This window comes from Aquarana catesbeiana, linkage group LG04 (assembly GCF_042186555.1).
Source record: "Aquarana catesbeiana isolate 2022-GZ linkage group LG04, ASM4218655v1, whole genome shotgun sequence".
NCBI classification, from domain to species: Eukaryota; Metazoa; Chordata; class Amphibia; order Anura; family Ranidae; genus Aquarana; species Aquarana catesbeiana.
In genome coordinates this window covers 290,592,004-290,616,145 of record NC_133327.1, presented here as the reverse complement: position 1 = coordinate 290,616,145, position 24,142 = coordinate 290,592,004, and the positions used below count along the sequence as shown (strand labels likewise).

The 24,142-nt window shown below is 40.3% G+C and overlaps 1 protein-coding gene across 1 annotated transcript in view; it reads right to left on the bottom strand.

Annotated features, from left to right (window-relative positions):
- Positions 1 to 3,049: 3,049 nt before the first annotated feature.
- The window catches only part of TINAG (tubulointerstitial nephritis antigen), a 190,446-nt gene continuing 169,353 nt past the window's right edge, over positions 3,050 to 24,142 (bottom strand). Inside the window, exons 10-11 of the mRNA XM_073626681.1 lie at positions 7,709 to 7,748; positions 3,050 to 3,724 (exon numbers count right to left, since the gene is read on the bottom strand). Of these exons, the coding sequence (XP_073482782.1) occupies positions 3,599 to 3,724; positions 7,709 to 7,748 (166 nt within the window). The 3' untranslated portion in view covers positions 3,050 to 3,598. The remainder of the gene's footprint in view (positions 3,725 to 7,708; positions 7,749 to 24,142) is intronic.

Genomic DNA, 24,142 nt, shown 5'->3' with positions numbered 1-24,142 from the left:
GGTGACGGATTCCCTACCCAGGATGTTGGAGTTTTACAGTTTAATATTATTCTAAATGATAAAAGTCTCTGGAAATATATATAAATGTTATACTGTGATGAGATTCATTTTGAAGGTTACTTCTATATGCCTTTGTCAAGAACAGATCAGCCATTTTGCTATGCATGTATTTCTATTTTGAAATTTTCTGTCAGCATCTTGGGAGGAATGATGTGTTTTACTATAGATTCGTAACCCTATATGCAAGAATGGGTGTTACATTTATATCTAGTTTACTACTACTCTAGAAAAATATGTAAGGGTATTGCATCATGTTAAAGTATAAAAAAGAGTGCCAGAAATGGACAGTTCCAGAGAGAAATTTTACACTCTGAAAGCACGTACCAGTCAATATCTCTCTCCTTCTGAATACTTGAACATTCCTTGTATGCTGCTTAGCTGCTTAGGTAAAATAGACCCTATCTGCGAACAGAAACAGTCAATGTATAAACTAAAAAATAAAAAAATACACATCAGTGTATTAATTCTGCTAATGAGGAATATGTTGATCTTCAACATTCCTTTTTTTAAATTTATTTACTGTTTATTGCCATTTTAAACAAGAACACAGATATAAAAAGTACAAACATGCATTTAAGCTCTCACGCTTCAAAGTAAAGAGAAAAAAGAAAAGAATACCATAATAAAAATAATAATAATAAAGGAAGCCCTAAATGGGCATACTGCTTCAGTAACTAACATTACATGGGCATTGAAGTGCAAATTACAACATCCAATTATTACTGAATTATCAATGGCCATGCTAACAAAGAGCAATTTTTTAAAATTTTTTTGTTTTTTGAAAGAATGCATAAACATATGATGAAAAAGAGGAAATAGAGTAAAGAAGGATTCAAAACAAAATTGAGTGAAGAGAAAGAAAAGAATGGATGCACTATGGCTGATTCCAGACCAGGGGTACATATGAGATAGTAATAGACATTTAATAACAACAATTATAAGATGGTATGGTATTGTCAGGGGTATATAATAGTATCATAATATAATGGAGTAGTTTTAAACTTGAACCAGCAGGCCCATATCTTAGAGTAGTTGTACACAGGGCCCTTAGCAATATGTATAAGTTCTTCCTTGAGACACATATCACTAACTTGAAGTCACTGAGTTAAGGTAGGTACAGACCATTGCCTCTAATTCATAGGGATTAAGGATTTAGCAGCATTTAATACATGCAAGATAATCAACCTCCTATATCAGCTTATTTGTTCTGGAGTACAGTGAAACAAAATAGGCCATGGATCAAATTGAATAGCATCCTTTTGTATCATAGAAATTATGTTGGTAACCATCTGCCAGAACTTTTGAATAAGGGGAGAAGACTGCCAGATGTGACCATGGGTGGCATGGCTTCCGTACTCTCTCCAACACAGAGGAGAGTTTGTAGGGAACACTGCATGTACATTTTCAGGTGTGCAGAGCCACCTAGCAAGCAGTTTATAATTCACTTCCTCTATTCAGGAAGAGAGTGAAGACACATTAGAAAGTTGCAGAATCTTATCCTTTTGTGTATCTTTTAAGATAAGAAGATTGTAAATCCATTTCCCAATGAGTAAGATATGCTGGTAACCTGGCTCTTGTAGACACAGGAGAACTTTATAAAATTTGAGACACATTGCAGTGAAGGATTAAATAATCTAGCGATCAGATGGGCTGTAGTAAGCAGTGCACAAAATGTGATAACTGTGCATATCGCCATTGATCCATATAAGTGTATCTTGTAGAACCACATAATGATCATAAAGATTTCACTTTAGAGTCCTCAGCTGTTATGAGGTACAAGGTATATCATCCGAGAACCATGGTCTAAAACCTTTACCTAAAGATCCAGGTAGAAAATAAGAATTGTTTAACAATGGCATCAGTGGAGAATTGTATTCCCATTGGAACATTGGGAGTGTAAATAATCCCAGATAGCCAGGGTGGATACAGTCAGCGTATTCTAGCCACACTCAAAGCTTGGAGTCTCCGGCATACTTCCAATACACTATACGTGTTAAAGATATTGCCTGATAATATAACTTAAAATTAGGGAGAGCTAAACCACCTGACTATTTTGTACAATGTAATGTGTCACAAAACATTCTTGTATGCTGTCCTTTCCATATAAAATGGGAAATCAGAGAATGAAGGGTAGAAAAAAAAAAACCTATGCAGACACCAAAAGGAATTATTTGAAAAATAAATAGAATCCATGATGATATGATCCTTTTAACTATATTTATTTTACCCAGCCAGGAATGAGAGATATGGGACCCCTTGCGTAAGTCAGACTTAATTGCGTTCAGAAGAAGAAGATAATTTATAGCAAAACAAAATTTGAATAACGGGCTGTTAATACCCAAATATTTTAAAACTCTTAATTGCAAAGTAAAAGGAAATAATGGGTGAAGCGCCATGGCTTCGTTTGAAGGAATAAACATATTAAGTATCTCAGATTTTTACATATTGATTTTAAAATTTGAAAGAGCTTGAAAAACCCGTAGAGAGGCCATTATGTTTGGTAAAGTAACCCTAGGTTGCTGAACATAAAATAAAATATCATCCGCGTACGCGGCCAACTTATGTTCAACTTCCTAAACTGTCACACCGTGGATATCTGGATTAAGTCTAACCGTCGAAAGAAAAGGTTCCAATGAAATGGCAAATAACAGCAGTGAAAGGGGGCAACCCTATCATGTGCAAACACGTGTAAACAAGTCGCTAAGCGAACCATTTACCCGTAATCTTCAACTTTACTTATTGGTAGACTGCATATTTCAAGAAACTGAAAAGCTTTCCATACCTCCACCAGTTAATTTTGATTGCTTTCCTGTGCATTCTTCTAATGTAAATTATGCTGGTATGGGCTTTGCGAGACTAAGAAAAAGAAATTGTAAAACACCATCTATTCCAAGTATTTGACTGGCTTCACCCTGAATCGTTTCTGTAACCCTAATGTCTGAATTCCATTAACAAAAAAATTATATAGACAAGTCACCATTATTTACAATTTTACATTATGCATATCAAATGTTTATTATAAATATAATTTGCAAAGTTAACAGAGCTTTTAGTAGATTAAAAAAACGAAATAATATAAAGAATATGTTATAAAATATTAATAAAGGTAGCAAAATAACTGCTAAATTTCATAAATATAAGCTCTGAAATAAATCTAAATACAATTAAATAGTACTACTATAATTAAATTGTTTATGGTATTGCATTTTTGTGCAATTCACAAAATGTAATAAATTAAACAAAGGGGTTTATTTACTAAAGTCAAATCTACTTTGCACTACAAGTGCACTTGAAACTGCATGGAAAGTGCACTTGGAAGTGCAGTCACTGTAGATCTGAGGGGGACATGCAAGGAAAATAAAAAAGCATTTTAGCTTGCAGATGCTTGGCTGATAAAATTAGCAGAGCTTCCCTCATTTCAGATCTTCCCCTCAGATCTACAATGACTGCAGTTCCAAGTGCACTTTAAAGTGCACTTGCAGTGCACTTGTAGTACAAAGTGGATTTGCCTTTAGTAAATCAAACCCAAAATGTCTCACTAAAAAAAATTAACATGACACCAAGCTGCTATAATCAAGCTTTCAATTCCACACTCATTTTTTCCACGATGAATTCTGAAATATCCACTTTCACCCCAAGAGTTTCCCCAAGAATTTGCAATGATCTGAAACAAATAATAATAATAATAATAATAACAACAAAAACAAATATTTACTTTTCTAAAGCTTAGCATTTTTAAATTAAGACTTGTTTTGCAATTTAAGAGCATGTCATATTCACAGTAGGCTACTGACATGCTCAACATATGCATTACTACATACTGTATGCAACAATTCCCAGTCCTGCTTTCAAGATAACTGCCTGGATGTAATGTTGACCACTTAGTTTCATTACTTATGGTGTTAGTGGCATAGAATAAGAGTACAGTCATTGAAGCCAGAACTTATGACTGGTTTACTTGATCTAGGTCCATGATTGAATAAGTGAAGAAACTACACAAGCAGCATGGCAGCCAGACAACGGCAGACTGCAAACTAACATACTGGGTCAGGGATTCAAGAGTTAAAATCTCCTTGCCCAAATAAATATTTTCAGTATCCTCTTTTTCAAAGATAAAAGTTGTGTAAACAACTTCCAGAACAGAGATAGCCTTTAGGCAAAGCATTTTTTGCTTGGTGTAAGTGCCATAGCCTGTGTTCAAGTAGCATGACATGTCGCTAGTTTTTGGCACCAAGACACTGTAGATCTCTGCTCAAGATTGCTGATGTTTTGCACTAATTGTTTTCATTGCCATGATCTCATTTAAAATCTGGGCCCATTCCAGGAGATGGGGCAAGGAAGTAGATTTGCAATGTCAGGATATAGCCACCTGGGCTGCTAGTAGACATTGCCATAGAATGCCTCTTTTAATTTTGGAGATGGACCCAGGGATCATCAACAACAGTGCTGGGAAAGACTGAACATTGGAGATGCACATGGTGTTGAATGAAAGAAATATATTCTGCCAAAATGGCGAGCTCAAACAACAGTCCCACCAGATGAGTAGGTTAAAGTCCTCCTGGCATCTCCAGCAAATGTTAAGAGTGGCAAGGTATATGCAACTGAGGTCAACTGGGTCCAGTACCATAAAGACACGATTTCATATTTCCCTTTCGGCAGTCCCCTTCTTCAAGGTTCCATATAACTGGGATACGTTGTGGTCTGGAGGTGCGTCACAGGAGAGAAAGTCTTCCAGTGTCGTGAGAGTGTGCACCACATGGGATTCCCTCTTAAAGTGGATGTAAACCCTCACCTATACCCAATGAAGTGAACAGCCTCAGATGATACACAGGGATGAAACAAATCTCCCTACATAAGTTTTACATGTATATCTGCTGTCTTTATATACAGCTTTATATACTGTTTAGAAAGTGCACATTGTGTTAGGAGATTTTCTTTTCCTGTTCAACACTGTAGTGAAGCCTGGGCATACAGCCAAGACAGCTGATTGGAGGAAAGGCACATACCCCCTCTCCTCATAGGTAGAGACTTTCAGCTCTGATCATTGAATGGTTCAGGGCTCTGTTAATCGCTTTATAGCATCCCGCCCAACACAAAACTCCAGCTGTTTTTATCACAGTTGATGGAGAACTTGTCAGGAGTTATCAGGTTGATAACAGAAGAACGGGGCAGGAGACAGCTACAGGACATAGTGCTTTAAAGAGAGATAAGAAAACACTGCAGATATATGTTCCCAGCTCAAATTTCATGAATCGGGTTTACATCTACTTTAAGTTTGTGAAGGAAAGCAGTGAGTTGAAGCTGATTAAACCACCGTAGGCTAAGAGGTGAAGGTGAACAAAAATGCAGTTGGGCTTGTGAGCTGGAGCATTGATATAAATAATTAGAAATGATGGGCAGTGGGAGTTGGGTCTGAATTTTCAACCAAAAAAGCTGAATGAGATCTCTATAATATTATCATAAGGTTTTTGATGCTCCTGGAATGCTCTATAAGGTAAATTGGCACAAACGTCATGTTTTTCACCTCTGTCTCTGTAGAACTTTAAATTACCAAAGGTTTAATATAAAAATTAAAAACAATTACAATAACAAAAAAAATAGCGAGAGGGACAGTAAAGGCCCTTCAATTTTTCACTCTTTGTTATATTGCAGCCATCTGCTAAAATCATTTAAGTTTATTTTTTTCCTCATTAATGCACACACAGCACCCCATATTGACAGAAAAACACAGAATTGTTGGCATTTTTGCAGATTTATTAAAAAAGAAAAACTGAAATATCACATGGTCCTAAGTATTCAGTATTTAACTCAGGTGCTGTCCATTTCTTCTGATCATCCTTGAGATAGTTCTACACCTTCATTTGAGTCCAGCTGTGTTTCATTATACTGATTGGACTTGATTAGGAAAGCCACACACCTGTCTATATAAGACCTTACAGCTCACAGCGTATGTCAGAGCAAATGAGAATCATGAGGTCAAAGGAACTACCTGAAGAGCTCAGAGACAGAATTGTGGTCAGGCACAGATCTGGCCAAAGTTACAAAAAATTTCTGCTGCATTTAAGGTTCCTAAGAGCACAGTGGCCGCCATAATCCTTAAATGGAATACGTTTGGGACAACCAGAACCCTTCCTAGAGCTGTCCATCCAGCCAAACTGAGCTATGGGGGGAGAAGAGCCTTGGTGAGAGAGGTAAAGAAGAACCCAAAAATCACTGTAGCTGAGCTCCAGAGATGCAGTCAGGAGATAGGAGAAAGTTGTAGAAAGTCAATCATCCCTCCACCAGTTGGGGCTTTATGGCAGCGTGGCCCGACGGAAGCCTCTTCTTAGTGCAAGACACATGAAAGCCTGCATGGAGTTTGCTAAAAAACACCTGAAGGACTCCAAGGTGGTGAGAAATAAGATTCTTTGGTCTGATGAGACCAAGATAGAACTTTTTGGTCTTAATTCTAAGCGGTATGTGTGGAGAAAACCAGGCACTGCTCATCACCTGTCCAATACAGTCCCAACAGTGAAGCATGGTGGTGGCAGCATCATGCAGTGGGGGTGTTTTTCAGCTGCAGGGACAGGAAAACTGGTTGCAATCGAGGCGAAAGATAAATGCGGCCAAGTACAGGGATGTCCTGGAGGAAAACCATCTCCAGAGTGCTCAGGACCTCAGACTGGGCCGAAGGTTTACCATCCAACAAGACAATGACCCTAAGCACACAGCAAAAATAACGAAGGAGTGGCTTCACAACAACTCTGTGACTGTTCTTGAATGGCCCAGCCAGAGCCCTGACTTAAACCCAATTGAGCATCTCTGGAGAGACCTAAAAATGGCTGTCCACCAACGTTTACCATCCAACCTGACAGAACTGGAGAGGATCTGCAAGGAGGAATGGCAGAGGATCCCCAAATCCAGGTGTGAAAAGCTTGCATCTTTCCCAAAAAGATTCATGGCTGTATTAGATCCAAAGGGTGCTTCTACTAAATACTGAGCAAAGGGTCTGAATACTTAGGACCATGTGATATTTCAGTTTTTATTTTTTAATAAAACTGCAGAAAAGCCAACAATTCTGTGTTTTTCTGTCAATATGCTGTGTGTACATTAATGAGGAAAAAAATGAACTTAAATGATTTTAGCAAATGGCTGCAATATAACAAAGAGTGAAAAATTTAAGGGGGTCTGAATACTTTCCATCCCCACTGTGTATATATATATATATATATATATATATATATATATATATATATATACACTGGCTTATTTGGCTTCACATTGTGCTTGGTTTGTAACAAAGCAGCTCTCCTTTTTATGCTCATTCTACACCAATTTGTAATTCAAATGTTTGCATTGGAAAACATGTGAAACGCATGGCAAATGCCAGAGATGCATTTTAGATATATTTCTAATGCGCTTTCCACTTTTTCTCTGAAGATATTACACTTTGACCTTTGCTGATATAAACTAAACATTAATTATCAATGCATGTTTTCCAAATACGTAATTCTTACTAAAATACGTGTTTACAATTTTATAGGAATGTTTTCCTTATGTCAGCTTTTAACATCAACATATGTTCATACAGTTCTAAATAATACATTTCATCTTTATCATTTATTAGGTAAGATAATAGGTAATCAATTTTATGACAGATTAAACTTACCCAGAACTTATCCTTTTCTGAGTTTCCTAGAGCCCCCCACCTGGAAGGAGCACAGTGAGACAAGTTACAGTTATACAATTATAAACATTAAAAAACAAAAAGTTGCTTTATGGGTATCTCTTTGCTTTTATCTGCTTTCCTTATGATGGATTTTGCTTGGCTATATACAAGAGGGTCAATCATCTAGTTTTTCTTCATAGTCCCATTTCATAAGTATTATATGCTGTATGTTTTAAAAAGCATCTAAAATTTATTTTAGTTTGGAACAGTTGTGAAGGGGGTTAGAACCTCTGTCAGGTTTTTATTGCTGTCATTTTCATAGCTCTGTCACTAGGACTGAAAATTAGTAAAAATCTGAAATCGTGAGTTTTCACTCAAAAATGAATAGAAGGGAAATCTTCCAGTGATGCTACTTGCTCTAATGACAACTGTGAAAGAGCATTTTCCTCACTTTGGAGAGATTTGTTGTATCAATAGGACAGGAAATGAAGGAACATGTCCTCAAAGTGACACAGACAGCAAAAAAAAATAAAAAATGACAGGGGGTTTAACCTTTTTCCACTACTGTTCATTAGGGATGGGCTAACGGTTCGGCCCGAGCATAAGTTCGGGCTGAACTTTCGTTGTTCGGGCGTTCGGCGAACAGCTGAATGAACGGGCCATTTGACTGTTTGTTCGGGCCCCCCAAACCGATCACAATGCATTGCGGTGCTGAACAGTGCATTGCAAGCCCTGATTGGCTGAAGCAATGAAAGCTTCAGCTAATCAGGGCACAGAGCACTGTCAGAGTCATGATTGGACACTGTCATCATGACTTTATCCAATCATGGCTCTTTCCCGCCCCACAGTATAAAAGTATTCTTTCAATGGCAGCCATTTTAAGTGTGATTTCGGCGTGGAGAGAGATAGAACAGGGCTCTGTTCAGTGCTATTAGTTAGTTAGTGTGCTATACATTAGTTAGTGTGCTATACTGTGCTATTTTATTTCAATTATCAGTGTAGAATATTAGTGTCAGACTAGGGATAGTGTGAGTGTAGTGAGGAGGACCATCATTCAGCTTTGCATAGTGCGCAGCTAGAGTAGGGAAAGCTCAGATAGTTTCACTGTAGTGTAGTGAGACCGTGTTATTCATACATGCATTAGTGTAGAGTAGGGACAGCTCATATAGTTTCAGTATAGTGTAGTGAGATCGTGTCAGTAATCTTGACATTAGTGTATAGCTAGAGTAGGGACAGTTCAGATAGCATCAGTGTAGTGATGGTTGAACACTGTCTATTTGATTGCGTTACTGCCAGTTTAACGCCATATCGTTTTGTGTGCGTTACTGCAAGTTTAATGCCATTTACTTCTGTGTATGTTACTGCCAGTTTAACGCCATATAGTTTTGCGTGTGTTACTGCCAGTTTAACGCCATATAGTTCTGTGTGCGTTACTGCCAGTTTAACGCCTTATAGTTCTGTGGGTCACTGTATATTTGACACATTATATTGCAGTATATTATAGTGTATCCATGGAGTGTGTCTGTGTAGTGTGAGTACTCAAATTAAAGTGCGCCAAACACCTCTTTACATTGATTAAAGTGCAAATACGTACAGATTTCAACTTCTTCTTTACATTTGCTTATAAGCACTGCCCCCTCCCTCCCAATAATGTCAAACGTTCCCTTGGCACTGTAATGCCATGTACACACGACCGGTTTTGCCGTCAGAATAAACTCCGATTGTTTCTCCAACGGAACTCCGATGGAATCCTGCTCAAGCGGTCTTGCCTACGCACAGTCACACCAAAGTCCGACCATCCAGAACGCGGTGACGTACAACACATATGACTATAAAAAGACTAGGAAAAAGGAAGTGCAATAGCCAGTAGCCAATAGCTTCCATCTGGTACTTGCTTCAGAGCATGTGTCGTTTTTGGTATGTTGGAACAGCATACAGACGAGCGGTTTTCCCGTTAGGAATTGGTTCCGTCGGAAATATTTAGAACATGTTCCCTTTCTAGGTCCGTCAGAATTTTCGGAAAAAAAAAGTCTGATGAGGCATACACACGATCGGAATAGACGATGAAAAGCTTCCGTCTGACTTTTTCTGTCGGACATTCCGCTCGTGTGTATGCGGCATTAGGGGGCCAACAACAAATGGGTCCACAGGCAAAGGTGGACGTGGTGGTCATTCCTCAAGCAGGGCATCATTTCCTCTGTTTATTAAGTTTGCTCATGCTATCCAGCCACAGCATGCAGAGGAGGTGGTGGACTGGCTTACTAAACCTTCCTCATCCTCCTCATCCTCTGTCACTCAAGCAGAGACAAGTGTGCAGACCCCTGCAGTTGCCAGAGTGGATCAACCTGCCTCCTTTTCCACATCTATTCCTGCCATAGCCCCAACATCAGCCATTGAGGAGTCAGCTGAGTTATTTGACCATAGCATCAGCCATTTTCTCCTTGATGATGCCCAGCCATTACTGGATTCAGATGTTGGTTCTGAGGTTGAGGATGACAGGAACATGAGTCTAGAGAGAGGGAGGAACACTGGTAGACAAATTGGCATTCATGTTCCCCAAGCCGCAGTGTATTGCCAAGTTCTCTCCAGCGGTAATGATGAAGATGGAGGAGATGGAGATGATGATGATGATGATGAGGTCACTGATGCAACTTGGGTGCCAGATAAAGCAGAGGAGGAAACTGAAGGTGAGGGGGCACAACCCTAAGGAGGCCGACATCAAGAAAGAGTAGAGAGCAGCCACCCTATTCCTCACATTCTGCAGCTGTTATCTCCTGGCCCACTCCCCACAGCTCACCTGTCTGGGCCTTTTTCAGCACATCTGCAGCAGATCGCACTGTTGCTATCTGTAAACTGTGTCTCATCAAATGTGGCAAAAACACCAACATTTGGGTACCACATGCTTAACAAGGCATTTAACGTCCAACCACTCAGCTTGTTGGCAAGAGCACCTAAAAGCCACACAAAAGGGGCACAAATCTGTCCCTCCTCCTCCTCCTCCTTACCCACTTCAGTCTGCCCCTGCGATACAGAGTCATTACCTTTCAGCAGCCTCCATTGACAGGGATGATGGTATAGCACACAGTGTCCCAGATCCTAGCAGCACATCTGCCAGTAGCACACCACCAGCTGTAGACTGTAACCGGCAAATTTCTCTGCCCCATCTGCTGCAGCGGAAGAAAAATACAGTCCCTGCTACCCACATGCCTAGCGTCTGAATGCAAGCTTGTCAAAGCTGTTGGCTCTCCAACTTCTGCCTTTCAGCCTGGTGACTTCTGCCCCCTTCCGTGAATTAGCACAATGTGTTGTACCACAATGGCAGGTTCCCAGTCACTACTACTTTTCATGTAAGGCCGTTCCATCTTTCTTCCATCACATGGAAGGGAATGTTCTGGCATCCTTGGGCAAGGCAGTCAGCCGTAAAATCCACCTCACTGCTGACACATGGTCCAGCAAGCATGGGCAGGGACGATATATATAGTTCACAGCACACTGGGTAACGCTGCTTGCAATTCGAAAGGATGCAGAGCAGGGCTTGGTGCTGCAGCTTGTTGTGCCCTCATGTCTCCATACAGCTGGTGGTGATGATGCCAGACCTGTGAGCTCTACGCCCTCCTTCTCCTCCTCCTCCTCCCCCACCTCCATGCCCTCCTCTGCAGAATTGTCCTATGAACATCAGGTACCCCCTAAGCATTCAAATGGCTACTCCCAGAGTCAGGCTAAAAGGTGCCATGCAGTGCTTCAGCCGGTGTGTTTAGGGGACAGGAACCACTCTGAAGCAGAGATTCTTGCAGCTCTGCAGGGACAGGCCCAGAGATGGTTCACAACATGCCAGCAGGATCCAGGAATGGTGGTGTCCTATAATGGCTCAAACCTCCTGTCCGTACTTAGACAGGGAAAGTTGACACATGTGCCATGCCTGGCACATGTCCTCAATTTGGTGGTGCAGCATTTCCTAAATATGTGCCCAGGGTTGCAATACATACTAAAGCAGGCCAGAAGAGTCTGTAGCCATTTCAGGCAGTCATACACAGCCAGTGCTCGGTTGGTTGAAATTCAGCGGGAATTCCACCTGTCCATAAACCGCCTGATTTGTGACATGCCCACCAGGTGGAACTCAACTTTGGGAATTCTGCAGCGGCTATACATGCAGCAGAGGGCTGTCAATGAGTACCTGTGCCAGTACGGCACGATGACAGGCTCAGGCCGCCTCCTGCTTTTTTTCCCCACACCAATGGCTGATCATTAAGGATGCATGCACTATAATTTCACAATTTGAGGAGACCACAAGCATGGTGAGCAGTGACAGTGCATGCATCAGTGACACAATCCCTGTTGTGTTCCTGCTGGAACAGACTCTGCGTGGCATTATGAACAGGGCACTGGAGGCAGAGCATTAGGAGGAAGAGGAGGACTTCCTTTCCTCTCAAGGCCCACTTTATCCAGACACCATCATTCCTATGTCACAGAACACAAAGGAGGAGAGAGGGGTGGAGGATAAGGGGGAGGATTTTGGCACTTTCATAGACTTTGAAGAAAAGGAAGACATGTGTCAATCTGTAAGCGATGGCTTTTCAACCCCAGGGAGTAGTACATGGCTGGGAGGAGGAAGTTCCAGATGCTGTCATCCTGAGTGACCCAGAGAAGTCTGCTTCTCAAGCCTTGGCTAATTTGAGGTGCATGGGCAACCTCCTGCTTCAAAGCCTGTAAAAAAGACCTAAGAATATGTGGCATAAAGGGGAAGGATGATTACTGGTTGGCTATCCTCCTTGACCACCGTTATAAGGGGAAGTTCTCAGAACTTATCCCGTCCCCACAGAGAGTGCAGAAGATAAAATCTCTTGAGGACACATTAAAGAGGATTTTATTGAATGTACTTCCTGACTACAGTAGCTTACACTGTCGTGGAAAACATAGTTTTGAGTCTTTTGTTGATCAAGAGAGGAGCGTTGGAGAAGGTGTTCGCCTAAGTGAAGCATTTCAGAATTTTTTTAGTCCTCGCTGCCCAGGGCTGTCAGCTTCCACATCCCATCAGCAGTGTCTGCATCACATGGTGGACGCTTACCTCGGTGCCAAAACAGAGATGGAGAGCTTTCCAGCTGATGATCCACTGACTTACTGTGTAATGAGAATAGACCACTGGCCAGAACTTGCTCAGTATGCTATTGAGTTGTTGGCCTACCCTGCATCCAGCATGCTTTCAGAACGGGCATTCAGTGCTGCATGAGGTTTCATTACTGAACATAGAACGCATCTGTTCACAGACTCCATGCACTTTTTGACTTTTATAAAAATGAATCAGTCCTGGATTATCAGCTATGAAGCCCCTGATGCCGATGTCACTGATTAAGTCTTTTTAGGATGTGGAATCTCTGCAGGACTTCGAGGCTGCCTAGCTTTGAGGGTGTTCAATCATTTCATCTGGAAGAATGTTTTTAGTATAGGTTTCATGGGCACAATTAACAACCAAAGACCAATTTTTCAGCACCTGTTTGAGTGCATATCATTGCAATTTTTTACAGGGTGGGAAGGTGCCTCGACACCCAAAAAGTAATTTTTCTGCACCTGTTTGACAGGTGCATATCATTGCAATTTTTTACAGCAAGGCCAATTCTTGCTTTCATCAAGGGTACCTCTATAGGGTTACAGTGGGAAGGCACCACCGACACCCAAAGACCAATTTTTTACATACCCGTTCCTTCTATCCAAAGTCAAAGTGACACCAGAATGTATCCAAAAAATCTCTAATCTTGTTCCCAGTGCACTACATTGGGCCTCATCATACGCACTGGCTCCCCAGCCGTTGCTGAGCAAAATAAAGGCAGCTTGCAGGGAAAATTTCATTTTTTTTTGGCTTTATAAATGCAATTATTGCTGCAGCAAATTTCTAGACATGGTACAGATCTGCCACTTTACAGGTAGACTAAGGGGACCCCCCCCCCCTCAGACACTATATTGGAAGGATTTTTTCATTTTTAAGCTTTCACTTTAAAAATCAAAAAATCACTGCTCATTTAAAAATGACATTTTTCACAAACTTTTTTTTTATTGATACAGGGCAGGACCCGGACCCCTGTAACCATTGTATGCCCAATTACTTGCATATAATTCTTCAAAATGGGCACTTTGGATTTTTGACGTTCGGGTCCCATTGACTTTAATGGGGTTCGTTATTCTGGTCCGAACTTTCGCGGTGTTCGAAAGTTCTGGTGCGAACCGAACAGAGGTCTGTTCAGCCCATCCCTACTGTTCATCCAAATTAATAAAAATTATGTTTGGATTTATATATACTATTATGAAACATCTCAAGACATGATATCCCAGTTTCCAGGCAGATTTTTTGGCTTCTCTGTTTAGTAAAACACGTTCACTTACTCTATTTAAAACTATATCACTGAAACTTTCAAGTTGCATATCTGTTCTAAGTCTGTATTACAGCATAGTAACCAATATGTAGTAAAGGGCATTAGGAATAATAACACAGTATTTCTCCCATAAAAGGTTCATTTTAAAACTTGCTAAGTGCTAATTATGCTTGATGAAAAATTTGAATTTGGCTAACATAACAAAAAATGGTCATTTATTTGTATTGCTCCAAACAGATTGTCAAACAATAAGTAATAATAAGCATAATGTGAATGGGTAAAATCTAAATCTGACATGCATAAATAACACATTTAATATGGACTTAGATATGAGTGAATAATAAACATGTGCTGTTGAGTCATCAACAGTCTTCTATAAGTTTTAACTCACTTATGTGTTGGATTTTTTCTGTTGATTTTTTTTTTTTTTTTTCATTTCAAGTTTTTATTATATAAAAAATTTGGTCCCTGGCATACATTGTATGAGTCATCCATACAAGACATAAAGAATGGAATTCACAAAAGTAAGAGACCAACATGTGGGCACCTTATATTCAAAATACCAGCCCATACGCCTTTCGGATTATGATTCACTACTAGAGGTAGAGAAGATGAATTAATAAAATGACTTTGCCAGACTGCTTAATGGCCATGCAGAGAATGCATTGTTTTAAATCAGCCAGCCAACTCATAGACTTGCATTGTGAGAAAGAGAACGAAAAAAGTGAAGGATGGCAAAGCAGGAAGCAGAGCCTGCATATATAGTAAACAAATATGGTTGCTCCATATACGTATGTAGCAGGTATTGCAGCCAAAGACTTACATTATCACAGATGACTGCATGTACACAGGCTTTCCAGCCTGAAAGAGGGGAGAAAGCTGGCTGTCATGTCTGCATGGGCTTTTTCACCCCCCCTTCTTCTTCCTGTTTTCACTGACTGAGTTTACTGTAATGTGAGCTGACACACCGAGCTGTGCATTCAGTAGCCTCTCTTGTGCCCCTTTTGGCAGGAAGAAGAAAGCCAATTAAAAGCATGGTTACAGCAGCCAATGGGAGAGACTGTACTGAACTGCAGGAAGAGCTGAAATGGACTCTGGGACATGCAGTTCCCTCACAAAACGGCCCCATAGACTGGTATACAGGGGGAAACTACAAATCCCAGAGGGGTTTGCAAAACAGAGGCCTGGCTAAAGACTCCATTTTGTGTTCTGAGGAGATTCTCAGTTGATGAGACAGAGAGAGAGACAGATGTGATCTGAGGGGATGCTGTTAACCATGGTAAGGATCCATCCAGCCACAGTTCCAGAGGTCGATGTGTTGATCCTGCCACAGCTCCAGAGGTCGGAGTGCTCATCCTGCCATAGCTCCAGGAGTCGGACAGCGACAGACATCCAACCTGAGAGGGATCCCGGCTATGTCTCCAGGTGTTTCTGAGGGCGTGGGTCGATCTGGGTCCAAGGTGGTCGGTTGTGCCTTTTGGGGAACTGGTCGCTTGATCCTTTGGTCGCAGGATGGGTGAGCGGGCGTTTGCCCATCTTTAAAGACACAGTAGTCAAGCAACATTGCCTCAACAGTGCCCACATTGAACAGTCACTACATTCTACTTTGCCTATCAGGATACTGCTAGCATCCCACTTTGCCTATCAGGATACTTTGAAGTACCCCTTTGTTTATCCTGCTCAACAGGACACCAAGTGCACCAACGCCAGGCTAGCTGAAGATCCTGGATATCTGCATTGTGAGGACCCTTTCTGTTACTCCTTCCGTATCAGTAATTTAGTGATTCTAGTGACTACCTTTAAAGGGGAACTCTTAAACTCTACAAAGTTCTGAGGAGTTCCAGGTTTGATAACACTAGCTGCGGAGCATCACGGCAGAGTGTCATGTTTTCCCCTTGTTGGAGACCGCTTTGCTCCTCCACATGTCCTCTAGCTGCGACAGAGGATTCCTAAATGCGGATGCCTCTCAGGCCTACACCTGATGTTTGTACGTTTTTGTATTTTTTAGGCCATACGGGTCTTCTTGTTACTATGCAGCAATTTACCTTTAGGTTCCTTTTTTGGACTTCCTTTTGATTATTTTTTTTTGTTGTTTTCCTTTTTCTTTTTTTTCCTTCATTAATGTTGATCTGCTTTTTTTTTCCTCTGTGTTGCATGATAGATTATCATCTGTTATAAGGCTATATACGTGTATCTGTACCAATGGGCTATTGCCCACTATTCTGAATGTTCAGACAGAAAAACCCCACAACAGGTGTCTGATCCACAAAATCTTCTCCCCCGTCAGCTGCAGGTGCTGGCTCAGTATGCAAGTGGCATACAAAGAAAAATTGAATCTGGATGGCTGCACTCCAACAATAATATCTTTATTGGTAGAAATCCATCCACAAACGATGAAGTAGATCGCTAACATGTTTCACACCGTAACTACTGGTGCTTGCTCATAGCTAAATCTTTGAACAAATGACAATGGTTTATATATACATGCCAATACATACAAAGTGGGCTTGATTGAAAAATTGACCAATTGAAAGATTGAGGAACTAACAGACTCCTGTTACAAAGCGCAACTTGACTCTGTTTAATACTGTGGTAGATCTACTGAAATAGATATGCTGAAACCAAGGTCTCCATGGATGTCATAATGATTTCTTTTGTTGATACAATTTGGACAAAAAAGCCCAGATTATTACTTAAATGTATACATTTTATGATGTTTGGAATTGCCGGTGAAAGAATATGTACTTAGACAGCTAAAAACATAAGTGAAAAGTAAAACCATCAAAAAACATTAAAAAACAGATCACATACATTTACACACTGTATGTACATGTAGCACTGACAAATTTTTGCTCAGGCGCTTATTTGTAAATTTAGTGGGTTATCTGTTCTGTATATAGTTCAGAGTTAATCTTTGGCTAAATTAGCCTCTGTTCCAGCATTGGCTGTGTTGCGTGCAGTTCCACACTGTTGCCTGTAGGTGTCGTTGTCACCGTAGGTCAGTGTTGGAAAAGCAACAAGCTGAAGTATATTGAGTGCTCTTCTTTCCCAGAGGTAACTCGGCGGAGGGGGTCCACTGCTGTGCATGGTGGGAAAGAGTACTTAAGGGACAGATGCCATGTGCTAAGGGGAGTTCTACCTCGTGGCCCTCCAGGCCGGTGGGCTGCGATGCTGCAGCCGTGCAAGTAGGCCCAGAAGCCTGTCTGGGGCCTACTGCTGCGGGGATGGTCCTGTGCTGTCTGTCCTGCGGGAAGAAGCCGGACAATTGAGAAGACCCAGAGGAGGACCCATCTTGGAGAGGACCGTGCAGAATGCTGGTGTCTCAAGGGGGGCCTGGTGACTCAATTGGAGGATGCATCTTAACCTAATCTACCGCACAAATACTGCCGGGTCGGCTTAAAGGTTCTGGTACTATGTTGCTATTCATCTAAAACTACTACGTCCTGTGGCAGAGGATCGTACAGTTATATTGCTCTTTTCAAGTCTGTGGCAGAGACTTTCTTTTTGTTTGTGCTACGCTCCGGCTGCTAGGTCAGTGAGAGAGACCTATCCAGGTGGGCAAAGATTTAATCTTGGACTGAAGGTATATTCGTCCCCGAGATTTCAAATTCCTCAGTGTCCTAAAGAAAAGGTATTTGAACTTTCCTGCAACTCTTCTTCTACCTCTTTCCTGCTACTTCTTCAAGTTATTTCCTATTAAAGCATTGGAAAAGTACTAAAGTGACTGGTGCCTACATTGTCAGATACAAAGCTCAACATGGACTTTAAGTTCTGGTATTGGTGAAACTACGGTTAAAGAGGTGACGGTAATAGCCCGATATAAATCAGCAGCTCCTTCGAGGGTTAGTGCTACATACATAAATCCATTGATGCTGGAGAAAAATTCATTTGTAAGAATCTCTGCAGGAAATGGTATCAACATCAAAAATTAATGAATAAATGTGTATATCTTTGATGTAATATCTCATACATTAAGAAACCATTTTTTAAAAACACAAATTCCTCCAGCAAGAAAAGGAGCACTCATTAACCCATTGTTGAATATAAAGATTCTCCCGTAGAATTATCATTTTTATTATTATTATATGTCTTCTAAGCTTCAATACATTAAATTATTTGGTTACATGAGGGAGAAAAAGTATATATATATATGTATATATATATATATATATATATATATATATATATATATATATATATATATATATATATATATATATATATATATATATATATATATATATATATATGCAGGGACATGAGAGGAGAAAAAGGAAGGAAAGAATATAAATGTGATGAAAAAAGAATACCAGCATAAAATATGGTGTAAATTGTGTGTATTCTGTGTATATACATACATGTACATGCAATGTGCCGGGTGTTTTAGGATGATCTAACTGATGTAGTGATATAGAAAGTCACTGACACTAACAAAAGTACGAACAGGAGCTAGACCTCCATAAATTATTTAGATGTCAGTTTGGGAGGAGAAAATGGCAGAGTGACAACAAGCATCTTTAGAAAATCCACGGCAGGTAACTCGCTTTTAAGGGCCGATTCAAGCCACCCTAAGCACACCTTAAGAGGAATTCCTGTGGGACAATTCCTGAGACTAAAACGTATTTGTAGCAATGGCAGGGATTACACACGTGAAGCAGAAAACATGTTTAAACGCTTTGAGGATAGAGGTTATCCCAGAACAATCCTACATAGAGCTATGAATATTGCTGATAACACCCCACGGGAGCACCTACTAAGAGATGGTGCAAGTAACAGAATTAGAAATAGATCTTATGCAAATCCATCTTTTCAAACCCCTGTCTTTTCCACCCCTTTCAGCACTGAGCACAACAAAATTAAAAACATTGTTCTAAAATATTTGCCGGTTTTATCACATGACCCTGTTTATGCTGAAATTCTTTCCAAAGGAGTAAAAAACGTGTCACGCAGAGCCCCCACTCTAGGCAGAACCCTGTCACCCAGTTTATACATGGGTAAACAACCGCGACAACATTGGCTACAATGTAAAGGTACCTTCTGTTGTGGGTCCGATGGGTGCTCGTGTTGTAAACACGTTCTAAAGGGAGATACCATCCAAGTTACTGCCATTAAAAAATCGTCAAGAATGACATCTTTAATTAACTGCAATACTAGATACCTGGTGTATGTCATCACATGTAAATTATGTCATATACAGTTGATACTGTGGGTCAAGCGACACGCAGGCTGCGTGATCGGCTTCAAGACCATTTATATGACATACAAAAGGACCACAATACCAACGTGGCCAGACACTGGAATGACATACACCAGAAAGATGTCTCCAGTTTAGTCAGTCAGGCTGTTGAAAAAAATAGTGTTACCAATTAGGGGAGGAGACAAATGTAAGATTCTATGTAAATGTGAGGTCTACTGGATCTTTTTCCTCAACACTAGAATACCGGTAGGTATGAATTTTGAGTGGGATGTCACACATTATTATGAGTAAAACACCCCCAAGTAGACCCTTTTGGGTATTTACACGGGTGAGTTTTCTAACAAAGCCCCAAAGATGACACAAACAATTGCTTTAAGACATCAGCGATCGATTTTCACAATCCTGTTCGTACTTTTTGTTAGTGTCAGTGGCTTTCTATATCACTACATCAGTTAGATCATCCTCAAACACCCAGCACATTGCATGTACATGTATATACATAGAACCCACACAATATACACCATATTCTATGCTGGTATTCTTTTTCCATCACATTTATATCCTTTCCTTCCTTTTCCTCCTCTCATGTCCCCGCATACATATATATATACTTTTTCTCCCTCATGTAACCAAATAATTTAACGTATTGAAGCTTAGAAGGCAAATAATAATAATGAAAAATGGTAATTCTACGGGAGAATCTTTATATTCAACAATGGGTTAATAAGTATTCCTTTTCTTGCTGGATGAATTTGTGTGTTTTTAAAAAATAGTTTCCTTAATGTATTAGATATTACATCAAAGATATACACATTTATTCATTATTTTTTTATGTTAATACCATTTCCTGCAGAAATTCCCACAAAAGTTAATTTTCCTCCAGCATCAATGGATTTATGTACATATGTCAATGTATGTGATCTGTTTTTTTATGTTTTTTGATGGTTTTACTTCTCATTCATGTTTTTAGATGTCCAAGGGGTTGATTTACTAAAGGCAAAAAGACTGTGCACTTTGAAAAGTGCAGTTGCTCCAGAGTTTAGTAAATGAGCAGAAGCTCTGCTGACTTTCATCAACCAATCATGTGCAAGCAAAAATGCTGTTTTTTTTTTTTATTTTCCTTGCATGTGATTGGGTATTCTTTGCAAAGTGAAGCTTTACCTCATTTACTAAGCTCTGGAGCAACTGCACTTGCAGAGTGCAATTGCACTTTCCAAGGTGCACAGTCTGTTGGCCTTTAGTAAATCAACCCCTAAGTATATATTCTTTCACCGGCAATTCCAAACGTCATGAAATGTACACATTTAAGTATTAATCTGGGCTTTTTTGTCTAAATTGTATCAACAAAAGAAATCGTTATGACATCCATGAAGACCTTGGTTTGCGATTTGTAACAGGAGTCTGTTAATTTGTCATAATGTGCCTTATTTGTATTCCAACAAATCTTCAATAAAAATACAATTTAAAAAAAAAAAGGGGGAACTCTCACATTAATTATTAAAGTGATAAATTGCATTTGTGGCCTATTGCCTCACATTAACCTCCTGGGTCTGTGATTTCAGGATTTGAGGGAAACAGATTGACTGTTGTTAAGTCAGATCAGTTTCTCTTTATGCCTGAGTGCATAGGCCACTCTAGACCTATTTAAGTTGTTTGACTGTGTTTTGAAGTCTGCATTTTGGGTTTGATTAACACTATTAAAGACCACAGTTTTCCATTCTTGACTATTGAGTTACCAGATCACCGTTTGATTGTCAAAAGTCTCCCAGTAAACAAACTTCCTGTTCACTACATTTGTGTCTGTTTTACTGTGTTTGCAAGTACACTGTTGGCTAGGTGTGCCAGAGGGGCTGAGACAGTTCTTTGGGGTTGAGAGGCAGAGTAATGGACCGAACAAACTTAAGTAGCTCCTTCGGGGGTATTGCTACATATGCAGAATTACAAACTAAACACAGGATTTAAAAATATATCTGTAATAGTAATCACATTAAGCTGATCTATTATACAAGCTGGTTTAAAAAAATATAACTTACCTTAAAGGTTTATTCTGATCTCATTAAGGGGAATCATAAACAGCGTCTATGCAATGTTTTAGAATTCTGTTGTAAATGACACAACAAATGTTGGTGTTTGCCCCAAATTCATGTACCTGTTGGGAACAGGTACATGAATCTGAGGCAAACACCAACATTTGTCATGCGGAGGCCCACTGAGGCCGATTTATCCTTACACATACTCTGTCCTCAGTGCAGCTGAGCTCCCTCACCACCAACACTGCATCTTTCTCATAAACAGTTTTGTAGCAGGGTGGTAGGAGCCACTAGTTCCCAATCAGGTCCACTCCCTTTGTGATTGACAGCAGACAGTGGGGGGTGTCAATCACTAGATGAGAGTGGAGATGATAGCGAATTAGTCCCACAGTTTCCCCATAAGGCTTCAGCCACTCTCAGCACCACTGGTTGCTAGGAGCCTGTCAGCTATGAAGCCAACAGCATCCTTGACAACCAGTAACAGGAAGCAAGGGAAGGGGTAGCAGTGGCAAAGAAGTTTAGTTATCTATGAACTGGAGGAATTTCCTTTTGAATTTGGTAAAGCCATAGTGAAACTTTGTCAGAGTGGCACTATTAAAATTTACCTAAATCTGCCACATGCTTTGGTAAAGCTACCAAAACTAGCAGAACGGCTTTTTGAATCCTGCATAGGACCTTTTAACGGGCCATACTGACAGAAACATGGCACAAATTCCTCACATTAAACATTAGATAACTTTTCATGAGATATTTCAAGAACTTTAATATTAGAAAATTTAGATAACTAAGCCTTTAACTGACATCTGTCAGGAGCTTTACTGAAGTTTTGCAATCTTATTTTGACTTATCCATGAGGAAATTACTGTTTAGTATTTTCTCAATGTTCTGAAAATGAGCAACTACTGTAAGTTATACTTAGAGATAAAAATAAAATCAGTTATAATCAGTTAATCGTGTAATGCTGTAAATAGCAATTCTAATTAAAATAATTATAATTAACCTATTCGATTATAACAATGTCAATTTAGTGTTTTCTGGAAATGCTAAATTAAAAAAAATCTCTAAACAATCCAAGTGCCATGAAAGAAAATAGTTTACTCTGTAAATCTGTAAAACATGAAGCAAGATTACAATGTTATAGAGCAAAGAGGAACATGCAAGATTTTTTTCCATGTTTTTATAATCATCCTTCCCTAACCTTTTAAAAAAATCCGTATGGCTATTACAATGCCAAATATCACTTCTAAATTTCACTCTATAATTTTATCTAAAGTTCCTAGACACCAAATTGATGTCACCTGCTACTATGCTTAGTTGTCAACCCTCTATTTGCCTGAAACTCTCTCAATAGGAAAGTGACTGATGATCATAGAACTGCTCAGTTGTTTGCTAGTGTCCTGTGACAAAAGGATGCCTTTTTTCTATCGAGAAAGAATTAACTGTTATTTATAGCCATTTTTTCTTTTTTCAAGATTTTTTTTTTCATTCAGGACTTCTCTACTTTCTCTTTGCTGTTTGATCTGGTCTCTTCATGCAGCTATCCAGATCAGTGTATCCTCAGCAATATCTTTGGATGTTGTATCCAGACCCCATTGGACTGGACAATTGCAGAGTTTGATACTTCCCAGATCTTTTTGTACTGTGTTAGTTAGAAGTGGAGCACTTTGGAGGGGGTGTGGTCTGAAGATGGCGGAGTAGAGAGAGACACGCTCACTCGGCTCTGTCCATCCCCCCTGGCTATCCAGCTTTCAATGCAGTGTCTGATGCAGTTATAGCCATGAGTAGCCTAGCTGTTTCTCCCTGATATTCGAACTGGAATGAAAAAGAAGGAAGAGAAAATACAGTACACAGGACGCCGGTTCAGCCAGAGATTCCACAGTACTTTCCTTGCACAGGAGCAGCTGTGTCCCAGGGCCATGTATTGGAGACAAGAGGGGCAGTGCTGGACAGGGAGTTCAGAGAGTCAGTGAGCTCTGCCCTGCTTACACTGCCAGCTATGCCGAGTACGGAAGCCGGAGTGCACATCGAGGCAGAGGAACAGCCACAGAGACCCCAGGAGCGGCAGGAAGCACTGCCTAAGGTACTGGGAGATGCAGACCTTAGAACTCTCCTGCAAGCACTCCCAACACGTGCAGACTTGGAAGCAATGGTTACTTGCTTGGAGGAGGTACATTGTAGGGGTCTGGAGGGGGTTTGGCTAGAGGTACAGCATTTGGTTGAGAGGCTGAATCAGGATGAGACATCCCGATTTGCGCTGACGGACCGTGTCACCCGGCTGGAACAGGTACAATTATTTCAAAACTCCTATGTCCCCTCTCTGCAGCTCCGGTTAGAAGAGCTTGAGGACTGTAGCCAATGTAAAAATCTGAGGTTCAAATGGGTCCCGGAGGCAATAGGAAGAGAGGCATTGCATCCCATGATTATGGCAATATGCCAACAGCTGGACATCCCTGTTCCCCCACAAGACTTAGAATTCGAGTTTCGAAGAATGGGATTTGGGGATGAGGGGTCTGCCCTAAGGTTGAGTCCTTACCCTCTTCTCCCCAGAATAGGCGGAAATCCAGAAATTGGCACAGGAACTACAACAAAGGCTCTGGCCATCCCATAAGTTGGACGAGACTTTAGGCAGCTGGTTACACCTGTAATGATTTAGTTTTGCAATAATATTGTAATTTTTGCCTTTTGGATTTCTATGTTAAGAAAGCTGTCTATAATGTATGCTGGGAGTACCTCAGGTGACATGCCATTATTGTACATTATGTAGCGGTACTCCACCTGGAGCCACAGTTTTTGTCTTTTGACCATGCGATTGTTCTTCTTTTACCTGTCAACATCTCTGTAA